Here is a 14,378-nt window from a genome sequence, read left to right as displayed (position 1 = left end):
ATGCATGCATCGGAATTCTAACGGGCCGTAATTATGCATGCATCTAGTAATATTTAATTTAATTTTTTTTTTATTTTTTAAGAACAAACAACAACGGTTATTTACAAACAACCCGTTGTATTTAGTTATAACAACGGTTTTGTATATTAAAACCCGTTGTTATAACTTTCCCCCCAAAATTGAGTCACACTTTCCACAACGGGTTTGTATACATAAAACCGTTGTTAATAGTTTTAACAACGGTTTCCTTAAGAAAACCAACCGTTGTTAAAACTTTCTACAACGGACGCTTTAACAACGTCCTCTTTTTTATATAACAACGGTTTTTGACCGTTGTTATAGCCTGTATCTGTAGTAGTGAATATACAATTGCATTCGGTTTCTGGATCTTTATTCTCTGCAATTCCGTTCGGTATTCCCTGCTCTTATTCAGTTTCGTTGCTTATATTTCGTTGATAGTATAGAATTGCTAGTTAGTTTCCCGAAGCCAATTATTGTTTATTGTTATTTGTTATTTAACTATTTTAAGCATGAATTCAGTAGTCTATTTCGTTAATCTTGTTGTTGTTTTTACCAATATCATGAGTAGCTAAATACCTCGTGCTAGGATGTAGGGAATCTGTAGATTAGGCGGTTGTAGAATGATACGACCTAAATCGCGCCACGGTTGATCGACAGCACACCCTGGTCGATCGACTGGCCACGTGAGGTTTTGCTTCGTTTTAATTTATTTAAATTCTATATTTAACGAATCGAGTGCACGCGACTAGTTGAATGCTCAAGAAATGAACGACCCATTAGATCGAAAGATAGGGAAAGTTGTTAGACTACCAATTAAAATGACTAAACTATGCTAAGATCGAAAGATAGGTAAAGTTTAGATTTTTAGTCACTTTTCAGGATGAGAGTCAGTACTAGTGATATTAGGGACCCTTAGCGAGATAGAAAGACGCTGCTTGTTGAGAGTGGACCGAGAGGACCTCTTGTTTTCCCGCCTCATGTGTTTATTTCAGACCTACTTAGTATGCTGCTGCCGAAACTACAGTGAACCGATCATCTTAGTACTCCTTTTAAATTTGATTTTATACATTTCTTTAGTTTATTGCTCATTAGTTATAGACCACTTCAAAACAACCCCCACATAATCGTTACCTTAGACTGAAATTAAACAACTAATAATTACATCTGCCTCTCTGTGGTTCGACCCTGCTACCGCTATCTATAGTTGTAGTTAGTAATTATAAATTTATCTTTGGTGCACAACGACGGGCATCAAATTTTGGCGCCATTGCCGGGGAGGCAATTGTTCTAATTTTTTGTTGTTTTATTTTAGTCTGTTTCTTAGTTTAAGGGACATTCGTTCCTTAAGCTATTCTCATATTCTTTTTGTAGTTTCCTCTTATGCGCAGGTCACAGGGTGGTGAATAACTACTGTTCAATCCTGAGATTGAGAAGACTTTGCGCGAGTTGAGACGATCATCTAGGATATTGCCGACAGAGGAAGAGCTGGGTACCCTGTCTAGTTACTACGAGAATGAGCTGTTTGAGGAAGATCCACCTTCATCTCCCATTTCCACTTCATCAGCTGAGACCGTCACATCTCCAGATTTTCTAGTAATGGCTGAAGAAGCGACTATAGCAAGTCACTCTGAACCGACAGCTGCAAATCTATATAAGGGGTTCGAATTACCGGGAGCTGATAGAAAATTCGAACCGAAGCCATCTTATATCAACTTGGTTGAGAGAAACCAATTCGGGGGAGCTGCAAATGAAGATGCAGCCAAGCATATGGAGATATTTATTGATTATTGCTGCTATATACCCCCGCCGACCGGTGTGACCCAGGACCAGGTAAAGGAGACTATATTTATATTCTCACTCTGTGATGCTGCAAGGGAGTGGTATAGAGACCTGGATCGAGCTGCTAATGGGATCACCGACTGGAATTCTTTGGCCTAGGCATTCTACAAGAAATATTTCTTTTCCTTGAAGACGAATGCTATTAGAGCTCAGATCACAAGCTTTAAACAGGGTCCTGACGAGAACTTCTATGAGGCGTGGGTCCGTTTCAAGAAACTGGTGCGAACCATTCCGCATCATGGGTTTGAGAAATGGAGGCTATGCAATCAGTTTTATAATGGGCTCTATGACGATCAGAGAGTTATCCTGGATGCGGCAACTAGTGGCAGATTCCAGGAGAATATGGGGGAAACTAAGGGGTGGAAGATCATTGATGACTTGGCCACCCATAAAGCTGAGTATGGAAATTCCAGGGGAAATCAAAGGAGAGCTGCTGAATATCCTTCTCAGTAGTGCATTAGAGGCTCTCACGGCGAGATTTGATAAGTACGAGTTGGGGGAGCTTCAAAAGGAGGGATTTACCATGTAAATCTTTGTTTGAGACGGTCCTTTTGTCTCGTAAAAGATGTGGAGGCGAGGGACATGTTTCAGACAATTGTCCTAGTCCCTTTGAGTCTTGTGCTGCCTTTCAACACTATAGGCAGACGAACACTTACTATGAGCCGAATGTCCATCCAAACTTGAGGTTGAGTAGCCAAATGTCCTAAATCCAACTACACCTCCACAAAGAACAAATGTGAGAACTATGTGCCCCCTCATAAGCAACAACAGTTTCAAAAACCTCCCTATGTGCCGCAGCAGCAACAATCCTAAGGTTCTGATCTTGCCGAGTTAAAGAATTTGCTGTTGAAAGAATCCCAAGCTAGAGAGGACGGGATGAAGATGTTGGAGAGCCAAATTGCCCAATTGGCTAGCAAGAATACAACTCGAGCTCCGGGACATTTACCGACTCAAACTGATCAAAAGGAGACCTTAAATGCAATTACCTTGAGGAGTGGGTCTACCCTTGATGGGCCCGCTATGGTTGAGGATGTCGCTGGAAAAGATGAGGCGTAACCGAGTTAAAAGAAAGCTGGAACAAACAGTAACAAGAAAAAGACGATCAGCAGGTATATCAGTCGATCAATTGACATACCCAGTCGATTGACCATTCCGCGCAAAGAGACTGCTTCTGGAACTTTAGAACTCAGTCGATCGGCTGACCAAGCTGCTGAAGGTGATTCTTTTCGTCCTCCGATGCCCGATAACTTGAGGGACCACTTGTTTCAGGGTACTACTGCCCCGAAAATATTGAGGCAAGACCCGAATGCTGATGGGTCCATTCCGGTTCCGAAATACGACCCTTTGTCGATTAATGGTTCACATTTGAGACGGTCTGAAGAAGGGTCAAGCTACAACAAGGAGAAGGCTGTGGACTTTCAGCCTAAGTCCACCGATGCCGGCATGAGAGATTTAGAGGAGAGGGCTAAGTTACTTCTTACAGCTCCTTATTAAGAGAGATTGGTGCCGACGAAGGAACATGTATCGTTTAATAAGTTTGAAAATGTTATTCGTAGCTTAAACGTACAAGTTCCTTTTCTTGAGTTAGTCAATCAAGTGCCTGCTTATATGAAATTCATGAAGCAACTCTTATCTAAAAAGAAGTCACTTGAAACTGTTCACACTGTCGCACTCACTATGGAATCATGCCCTTATTTACCCATACTGCACCCCATAAGCTAGAAGACCCGGGTAATTTTTCAGTTCCATGTAGTATTGGCACCTTTTCTATTGAGAAGGCCTTGTGTGACCTAGGAGCCAGTATTAGTGTAATGCCCTTGAGTCTTGCTAGGAAGCTCAAATTGACTAAGTTTGCAGTTACCAACATGACAGTACAGATGGCTGACCGATCTGCGGTCCAGCCAATAGGAGTTTTAGAGGACATTCCTGTTCAAATAGGAAAGTTTTTCTTCCCTGTTGACTTCGTTGTACTAGATATGCCCGAGGATGCCCACATTCCTATTATATTGGGTAGACCATTTCTGCACACTGCTGGTGCAGTTATAGATGTGTGTTCAGGGACTTTGACCTTTAAAGTAGGAAAACACTCTATTGTCTTTGCCCAGACTGCTAAGAAGAAAGACCTCATGTGGCCAATAACTTGTAACACGGTTTCTGAAAAGAAATCATATTTTGTGCTTCCTGATATGCCTGTCTCTAAACCTATTCCTGTTGTAACCCCTCCGCCCCAGATTGGGAGCAAAGTGGAGGACGATTCCTCTGTTTTAGACATTGCAGGAGCTGGTTTGGGGAAGGAAGAGCCGCATGTTGCTCCAGCTATGCAGGAGCCAATCTTCTCAAGAGGCGGCTTAGGATGTCTTAGCTATGGCACTGATGAGGAGCTTGAAGATAAGCCAGTCAAAGTGAGGGAGTCCGACTTGGACTTTGATGAGCTAGAGGAAGTCATTGAGTGGGAAGATGTCCGATCTGTTAATCCGTTTAGTCCTGCAGATGTTGGAGTTGAGAAGAGTGCAGCTGAGGAGATAAGCACTATTGAGGCTACCTCTTGTAGCCAGAAGCCGACCAAGTGGGCCATTCCGTGGCCGTTCTTGATCAACTATTAGTTGATCACATGCTTTTTCAAACTTTCATTTTATTTCTTTTTAAGACTTTTTATTGTTTTCGTGTGCGCAAGACTTCGCATTTTAATACGTTTGCTTAGGATTTTAAACACTTTAGTCGGTTACTTTGGGTTTTGCGCAATTTTGGGCGCGTTATTATGTGCTTTTATAGGTATATAGACCATATTAGCTCAAGTTAGTGAGCTAATTCGAAGAAATCAGACGGTTGCAGTAGCTATTCCAGTCGAACGACTGGTTTGTATGGTTGATCGACTGGCTGCACAGTTCCAGGAGCTTCTGTTCCTGACATCCTGGTCGATCGACTGGGTGAGGTGGTCGATCGACCGTTGCCCGCTGCTGTACCTGTCTTCGACCTTTCCCCTGCTTTGTTTGGTCATTTTGCGGACTTAAGGGAGTCTTCTCTCCTCTTTATTTTCCGCCATATTTCTGTTTTCTTCCATTTTTAATTTTTGCACATAATTACCGCGTCCACTTTGCTTTCTTGGTTTTATGCGTGGTATTTGTTGTCTTTTCATGTACTTATTGGTAGCTTTGCTAGCTCTTTGAAACCTCATAGCTCATATTTGGTTTGGGGAGGTTTCTTTTTTGCTGCGCTTAAAGTCTTGTGAGTTTCCGAGTTCGTACTTCATGCCTTATGTAGTTAATTTACGCAAATTCCCGTTTTCCTGTTATTTCATTATATGATTTTGCACAATGGGGACATTGTGCGATTTGGTTTGGGGAAGGGTTTTGCGTTGCATTTCATTTGCTTGCATTCACGTTTACATTATTTGTCTTGCATTGTTGTTTATTTTCCCTTATATATACAGAAAATTCAAAAAAATTGAAAAAATTTGAAAAAAATTCAAAAAATGAACGTTTATTTTAGCATTTAGGTCGAGTCGGAACGGTAGTATTTCAATGATGACATTGCATTTGCATCTGTTTATGCCTAAGACTTGCTAATCGACATGTTATTAGTAGAATCAAATATGCATAGTCTACGAGTTTTTGTTAAATTATTTGCTGGACTTGAAACTTGACTTTGATTTTTGGCAAACTACATCAATTTCTGAGATTTAGAGCCTATACCTGGTGACATCCATGACCATTTTATCTAGGATTGTGAGTAGTTCTCCTTATGAGACATGTTACATAAATATGCATAAAATATGAATTTGATCTGCTTAATACCTGTATCCATTCGGTTTGTGGTTAGTTGACACATGTGGTAGAGGTTTTCCTTTATTCATTTTGCCCATAAGCTCCACACTGCCAAAAATAGCCTTTTTGTCCCGTTACTACATCCTATATTTAGCCTGCCCTTGTGAAGCTAGTAGTCTAGTTTTGGTATTGTTACTATGTTCTTGGTGGCATATGCTCATTTTGATATGTTGTTGGGAAGATGAAGAAAGGAAGGGAAAAGAAGAAAGAAAAAAATTGGAAAGGAAAAAAGAGGAGAAAAGAAAAATGATTCAAAAAGAAAGAAGAAAGAGAGTACTGTACTGTAGATATGGTCGATCGACTAACCATCCTGGTCGATCGACTGCTGCCCGAGAAGGAAAAGAAAAATCAATTCGCATAATTCAAAGTCTTTATTATATGGCGATTTTTGCTCCCATGTTGCATTTGTATCTTATGGGGAGTTAGTTGATTGATTACTACGGAGATTGTGAGTTTTGTGCTTGCTAATAGCACTGGTCTCATCGAAGATTTTGAGCAAGAAGTTGGATATTGTCATATGGTTTTGTTAGGGTACTAGCTTGATCACATGTACCTCCACGTTCTCATAAATGTTTTGCCTCTTCCTGCCCATTACCTCACATATGTTTTATCTACCTCGGCATGTGTCATGGTCATTTGTTTGGTTGGAATGCGTATGTACGGTTGTAGAGATCATTTTCATATTATATTGCAGGCATGTTCTTATAGGTCGTAGTTAGGTGAGAGTCACTACAAAGTAAATTCTTTCTATCTTTTACATATACTCACCTGTATTTATTGAGTGATTTGAGCGACCCGTGAGAGTCCATATTGATTAGTCTCTATCGTTGACGGTTCAGCAGTTTTTGACGCCTTCATAACTCGTTTGCATGATTCACAATTCTAATTGATTGTTGGTTGTTGCATTAAATTGGTTTAGGCCTTACAGTTTGCATTTCGCTCTGAGTTTGAACTCGTTCCATTAGGTTTTAGGATTGAGTCTAGTTCTTGCTTGGGGACATGCAAGGGTTTGGTTTGGGGAAGTTTGATGCGTGTCTTAAATATGATGTTTTACACCCCATTTTACACGCATTTCAGAGCTCATTTGTGTAGTTTATGCTACTATTTGCCCCATTTCGTCTACTTTCGTATTTTTATGTAATATTGCAGAATATTGCAGATTTATGCGGAAATGAGTAGATATTGAGCTAAATCCATCCCTGAGTACCTTGCATTACATTTGACATGAAGTAGAGACTCGAGAAATGAACTTGGTGCGCGTTTCGAAGCTTGAAATACAACTTTATGAAGAATTAAAAGCGCATTATCAGCTACTCTAGTCGATCGACTGGACCCTATGGTCGATCGACCAGAGCCCGACTTACAGGAACTCCTGTTCAGCATACCTCAGTCGATCGACTGCCTTGTGTGGTCGATCGACCAAGCCGCTATTTCAGACGTGAATTAAAAGATCGAGAATAAGAAAGCCCAATGTATTGTAGGTTTAGGAATAAGTTGTTACGTTATATTCCCATATAACGTAACCTGACATTAAGCTTTAATCATTCAGTTTCCATTCAGTTTTATTTAGGTATTAGAATATCAAATAATTAGGGTTTTCAATATTGTTTCGTACAATTTACAATTGCATTCGGTTTCTGGATCTTTATTCTCTGCAATTTCGTTCGGTATTCTCTCGCTCTTATTCAGTTTCATTGCTTATATTTCGTTGATAGTATAGAATTGCTAGTTAATTTCCTGAAGCCAATTATTGTTTATTGTTATTTGTTATTTAACTATTTTAAGCATGAATTCAGTAGTCCATTTCGTTATTCTTGTTGTTGTTTTTACCAATATCATGAGTAGCTAAATACCTCGTGCTAGGATGTAGGGAATATGTAGATTAGCCGGCAGTAGAATGATACGACCTAAATCGCGCCACGGTCGATCGACCGCACACCCTGGTCGATCGACTGGCCACGTGAGGTGTTGCTTCGTTTTAATTGATTTTAATTCTATATTTGACGAATCGAGTGCACGCGACTAGTTGAATGCTCAAGAAATGACCGACCCATTAGATCGAAAGATAGGGAAAGTTGTTAGATTACCAATTAAAATGACTAAACTATGCTAAGATCGAAAGATAGGTAAAGTTTAGATTTTTAGTCACTTTTTAGGATGAGAGTCAGTACTAGTGATATTAGGGACCCGTAGCGAGATCGAAAGACACTACTTGTTGAGAGTGGACCGAGAGGACCTCTTGTTTTCCCGCCTCATGTGTTTGTTTCAGACCTACTTAGTATGTTGCTGCCGAAACTACAGTGAACCGATCATCTTAGTACTCCTTTTAAATTTGATTTTATACATTTCTTTAGTTTATTGCTCATTAGTTATAGACCAATTCAAAACAACCCCCACAGAATCGTTACCTTAGACAGAAATTAAACAACTAATAATTACATCTGCCTCTCTGTGGTTCGACCCTGCTACCTCTATCTATAGTTGTAGTTAGGAATTATAAATTTATCTTTGTTGCACAACGACGGACATCAAATTTCATCCATTTACCTTTTTCCTACTCAAGTGTATTTTCAACCAGTCGATCTATCTAGAATTAGATCCGGACCATTAATAAGTAATGCACCTCCATTTTTTTATAAAAATGGTGAGGATCCTTACTTTTTTATAGAGCATACGTTTTTTTTATCATTGGTCAAATAATAAGTACGGAGGAACATGCAGAAAAAAAAAAACACAAATCATTCATTACAGATTTACCATTATTGGCAACAACAGTGTTATATAAAGTATTATATAATACAATGTTTTGGTCTTTTGGGCATGGTAATTCATGAAAATTGGATTTACAAATATTGATAAAAAAAAATATAGGAATTGGGCTCTTTAACATGCGCAAAATATTCTTTTATATATAATAATATATATATATATATATATATATATATATATATATATATATATATATATATTAATATTACATGAGTAAGATAATGATTTTAATTCAAGCCAATACAACAAAAAGAATGACCAAGAATGTTTTTGGCTTGAATTATATTCGAAGTTTAGATTGACTCTAAACCATCGTGCCTTCTCACATATTGTGCTGGAATCCCGTACTCACTTGACTTGACTCGTCACTTTGACAAATCTACTCTTGTACATTAAGGATGTATAACCTTTAAACCCCAATTAGCAACCTATATGCTACAAAATAACTCTTATGGAGTAATTCACATAAACTCTACATATGGATAGTACTTATAACTTGGGTTCGAACCCCGTCATCAACAAAACTGACATATAATTGTAAAACCAAGCGTGTCGTGTCACCCATTATTAATGAGTCACTTGAAAGACAACCGTATAAATAAGATGAAATAATATCTACTTTAAATAACATAAAATTATACACAAATTTCACATATGCAATAAAACGACATAACTTACGTTTTCTTGATGAAAAATAATGTAAGTATAAACTTTAATCCACTTCATGAACTTTTACGCGCAACTAATTTTGTTTAGCTTTGTTATAACCTTCGTGTGCGATTAACATATACGTCCTACAAAAAGAGGATCATAGTAAATTCATTAGAATACAATAAAGATAACACGAACAATAGTTTCACAATAAAAGGAGAAACAACAAATGTAAAAAAAAAACATGATTAAAAGATGCATGGAATAAATGATAAAAAATTATAGGGGTATGATGAGGACGAGAGGAGTATATATATATATATATATATATATATATATATATATATATATATATATATATATATATATATATATATCAATTAGCAAAATCCAAATTTGATTGAAAGTATGATTCTAATGGTACACAATCTCTTTTTAGTGTTTTATTTATCCATGGGAAATGTAGAGATGTAAAATTGTCTTAGTTTCTACATAAGATAATATTCTCATTGAAATATTTTATATTATTTGTTATTACTTTATCTTATTGTTATGCAATTATAATATTCCTCTAAGGCGTTTTATAAATGTTGGAGTCTTTATAATTGCTTGAAAAAACTTCCTTTAATAATATAGATAGATATTGATTATTGGAATTCTTACGCATCCAAGTAAGTTTGCTAATCACCCCTTTTATTTAATCTTAATATTTAACATGCATGAGATCTTGAGAATTCTGTAATTCAAATTTGTTGAAAATCGTTACAGATCCCTTCAAAAAGTAAGACGGACTTATACAAGCATAAAACAATGAAATAAAGCAAATAAACGTAAATAAAAAGGAAAAGGAGGGAGATATTATATGCACCCTTAACCTACATGTATCGTTGACAAAGTCTAGTGTCGTAATCTTTAGTATATCTTGCCTCGAGGGGCCGTTGTGGACGAATATAAATTGCTTTCCAAACACGTTTTTCAAACTCGAACACGATTTTTCAAACTTGAATTGTGACTTCGTTTCTCAACAAAAATTTGATTTGAAATATGTTTTGGAATCGTGGAAGAGTGTAGATTTGAAATATGTAAACCAAATGGGTTTGAGACGGGTTGAAGCCTCGAAATGGGCTGTATAGAACACGCAAAAACAGAGCACTGTGCTGCTTGTTTATGTCGTGTTTGTGGGCTGTTTTGGAGAGGAAAATGAAAGGGTTAGGGTATGTGTAGGAGGGTCCGAACAAGGGACCAAATGAGGTGCGAAATGGGTCGAAAATGTCATTGAAAATCGAGACCAAAATGAGCTTAAATTGAGTTTAAAATCGAGCTAGAAATCGGGCTAAAATCGCATTAAAAAACCGTCGTAAAACTCGAGTTTTCATATCGAATTTTTTAAAACGATTTAAATTCAATATCATTTTTCAAATCAAATCAAATAAATTTCACCAAAACATTTACTCTATTTTCAATAAAATAAACTTGAGAAAATAAATTCAAATTTAAAATGATAAAATTAATTCATTTATGAATTAAACATTAATTTAAATTTCATTTAAATTAATAAATATCCATCAAGGACGCCCATTGTACAACGTAAAACGAGCTAAAAATAATGACAATGCCAACTAACGAATACATGTCGTCCTATCATCACCCGGATCTTTGGATCTTCCAGTTGTTTTTCTCGGATCTCATTTTACAATTCCGGCTCAATGATGAAATCACTTAGAGCATCCCCCTTTTGTATCACATGTATTCTCATCTTGCCCACTTCTTCCTTCAACTTCATAATTTATATGGCGGTACAAATGGAATGCACTGACTTTTTACTCAAGGCATCGACAACCACGTTGGACTTTCCTTTATGGTATACTATTTCCATGTCGTAATCATCGATTAACTCGATCCATCTCCATTGTCTCATATTCAATTCCTTTTGGGTCTAGATATATTTCAAAATCTTATGGTCGGAAAACACTTTGTGGTAGCCCCATAGAGGGAATGCCTTCAAATATTTAATGCGAAGACCACTACACCCAATTCTAAGTCGTGAGTTAGATAATTCTCCTCATATGGCTTAAGTTATCATGAGGCATACGCCATAACCTTACCTTCTTACATCAACACACACCCGAACCCATTCTTGGAAGCATCGATATAAACTTTTACGTTTTCACTTCTATTTGGCAAAGTGAAGATGGGAGTGGTGGTCAAGCGTTCCTTTAGTGTTAGGAATGCCGTCTCACAACTTCCTTTCCACTTGAAATGAATATCTTTTCTCATCAAAGCGGTTAGAAGCCTTGCTATCTTGGAGAAGTCCTTCGCGAATCTCCGATAATAACCAGCCAACCCCAAAAAGCTTCTTATTTTCACCACATTCTTGGGTGACTCCCACCTTGACACGGCTTCGATCTTACTTGGGTCTACCGCCATACCTTCCTTGGATATCACATTCCCTAAAAAGGCAACCTTTTCTAGCCAAAATTCACACTTGCTCAACTTGGCGTAAAGTTGGTTATCTCTTATGGTTTGTAACACTATCCCTAAATGCTCTTCATGTCCCTCCTTTGTCTTTGAGTAGACCAAGATGTCGTCGATAAACACAACCACGAACTTGAACAAATAAGGACTAAAGACTCGGTTCATCAAATCCATGAAGACCGCCGGAGCATTGGTTAGTCCAAACTGCATCAGTACATATTCATAGTGTCCATATCTCGATCGGAAAGCGGTTTTGGGAATGTTCGCATCCTTGATTTTCAATTGATGAGAACCCAATCGCAAGTCAATCTTGGAGAATACCTAGGCTTCACTCAGTTTGTCAAATAGGTCATCTATCCTCGGTAACGAATACTTATTCTTGACGGTGACACGGTTCGACTCTCTAGAGTCGATACACAATCTTATGGTACCTTCCTTCTTCTTTACAAACAAAAGTGGTGCTCCTCGCAGGAACACACTTGGTCTAATATAACCCTTATCCAACAACTCATTTAATTGTTTATTTAATTCCTTCAACTCCTATGGACCCATCCGGTAAAGGGCCTTAGATATAAGTCCCTTCCTCGGTTTTAGTTCTATATGAAACTCCACGGCTCTCTTGGGAGGTAATCCCTGTAGCTCCTCTAGAAATACATCATCAAACTCCCTGACTATGGGGATGTCACTAGCCCTAGGTTCTTCTATTCTAGTGTCCCTCACATGACACAAAAGCATGGGACAACCCCTTCTTAGACACGACTTTAACGTAGTTACATTGATGACTTTCACCTTTGGTTTAATCATAAAGCCATGGTATGACACTCTAATTCCCTTAGGACCTTTTTAACAAAACCTTCTTTTGATGACAATCTATATTGGCCTTATAATTTTGTAACCAATACATGCCTAGTATCACATTAAAGCTTGCTAAGGGAAACTCAAACAAATTGGCTGGGAAGTCAACCTCCCCAACCATTACCGACACTTCTCTAAACAACTTGGTACATGTGATGGACTCTCCTGACGCTATCACTACCTCTTCCTTTACACTATCAAACTCCCCCAAACCCAAGGTTGTCACATGACTCTTAGAAACAAAGGAGTGTATTGCACCCGAATCGAAAAGTACAAAGGTAGGTGTAGATACTCGTATATGTCTATATTGGAATTTGCAGAGAATTCGTCAAACATCCATTGATGATAGGACAACGTGTACTTCGTTCAACAGTGTTATTATTTGTTGGAGCTTGTGTCCTCCACAAATTAGTGTGATAACATTAATAAATCTCTTATAGGTTCACAAGGGTATACTTCGTATTTTATCAGTTGATTAACGATTACCTAATAACGGTTGGCTTGCTTGAAAGTTTGACGTTATTATCATCATACAGATGGCGGTGATCAACTGGTCCCTAAAAGTCACACCTAAAGGATATGTTTGAGAGATGTGGTTATGGAAATGTAATGACATTGATGCCTTATATGACTAAACAGTTAGTCAACATGTTGATGAGACGATTATTTAATGCCGATTAAATAATATTAGCTGAGACGAATTAACTGTCAATTCGTAAATTGAATATAATATGTTATATTTAATTAATGTATATAATGTTAATCTTGGACGAATTAATATGTTAATTAGTAATTAAATGTAATCGGTTATATTTAATTATCTAATTATAAATATGCGATATTTATAGTTGACGAATATATTATACAATATTGTCATTATGAATTATTACAGGCCGACCTTAATATATCGACTGCAAGCTGTTGTATGAAGACTTATTAATACGGAATAAAATCAATGACAATTTATAATAAGAGACATTATTATACATTTGAGGTAACAACTTAAAATAAGGAGATTTTTAACCTTATTTGTGATTTGGACCTCTCGGTCAAACCGTGTAAAAGGGAAAAGAAATATCCCTCTTTTCTTCTCTTATTTTCGGTTTTATAATGGAAAAAGAGGATTCATTTTCTACTCTAATTCTCTTTTGACCTAGCCTCCTCTCATCAAATAAAAACACAACAAAAACCTAAAAATTTTACAGAAAATTTAGGGGATCGATTCTAGCAAGAAGCAAAGGGCATATCTCATATCATCTTGGGTGCAACTGATAGGTGAATATCATTGCGATATTGTTCTTAGGCCGATTTTGCTAGGACCGAAGGTTGTTTCTTCATTCTCTACTTTTGTTTATGCAATTTATTTTATGACTAGTTTTCATCATTATAAATTTCGTTATAATCCTTAATAATAAGGGAAGTATACAGATTATTTCCCACAAGTGGTGTCAGAGCCAAGGCCACGAAATTTATTTTGATGATTTTCATAAAATTTGATGTAAACAATAATTAGGGTATCGAAAAAAAAAAAAAAACTTAATCGGCTGAAATTTTTTTTATGCCGAGAACAATTTATTGTTTACAGCCGAGTTGTTTTGTTTTTTTGTTGTTGTTTTATTTCAATTTGATTCTTTCATATTGTTCTTTTAATAAGTTAAGATAATAATATGATAATTTGTAGATGTTTCGATTTAATAAATCGAGATGTAAATGGAAATTGGTTTTGTCGGATTGATGAATTGTTTTTGCTGTTTTTTGGCATATAACTTAATTTAACAAAAGTTTAAATCAATTTATGATAATCGGTTTTATCATGATTTAGATATTCTTTTAACAGGTTAAATTTGAATAATCTAGTTTGAACATGTATTTAAATTAAAAGTTGAATATACCAATCTTGTTAATAGCAACTTTAAATAATTGTTCTTTTTTTTTTCGATCGAA

The 14,378-nt window shown here is 36.9% G+C and overlaps 1 protein-coding gene and 1 non-coding gene across 2 annotated transcripts; both read right to left on the bottom strand.

The window, feature by feature from the left end:
• Positions 1–1,998: 1,998 nt before the first annotated feature.
• LOC141636604 (small nucleolar RNA R71) lies at positions 1,999–2,105 on the bottom strand. The gene has a single exon (XR_012541209.1). It is a non-coding gene; the product is annotated as a small nucleolar RNA R71 (small nucleolar RNA).
• Positions 2,106–11,213: 9,108 nt separating this feature from the next.
• Positions 11,214–11,789, bottom strand: LOC141631712 (putative mitochondrial protein AtMg00860). Its single transcript, XM_074444347.1, has one exon. It carries the CDS (start codon positions 11,787–11,789, stop codon positions 11,214–11,216), a length of 576 nt encoding a protein of 191 aa, XP_074300448.1.
• Between the last annotated feature and the right edge of the window lie 2,589 nt (positions 11,790–14,378).

This window comes from Silene latifolia, chromosome Y (genome assembly GCF_048544455.1).
Source record: "Silene latifolia isolate original U9 population chromosome Y, ASM4854445v1, whole genome shotgun sequence".
Lineage (NCBI taxonomy): Eukaryota > Viridiplantae > Streptophyta > Magnoliopsida > Caryophyllales > Caryophyllaceae > Silene > Silene latifolia.
The sequence above is the reverse complement of the archived record's forward strand: the minus strand, read 5'-3'. Positions and strand labels throughout refer to the sequence as shown.

What these genes read in the sequence shown, in the direction of transcription:
- LOC141631712 (XM_074444347.1), bottom strand. Translation starts at nt 11,789, where the DNA reads ATGCAGTTTGGACTAACCAATGCTCCGGCGGTCTTCATGGATTTGATG.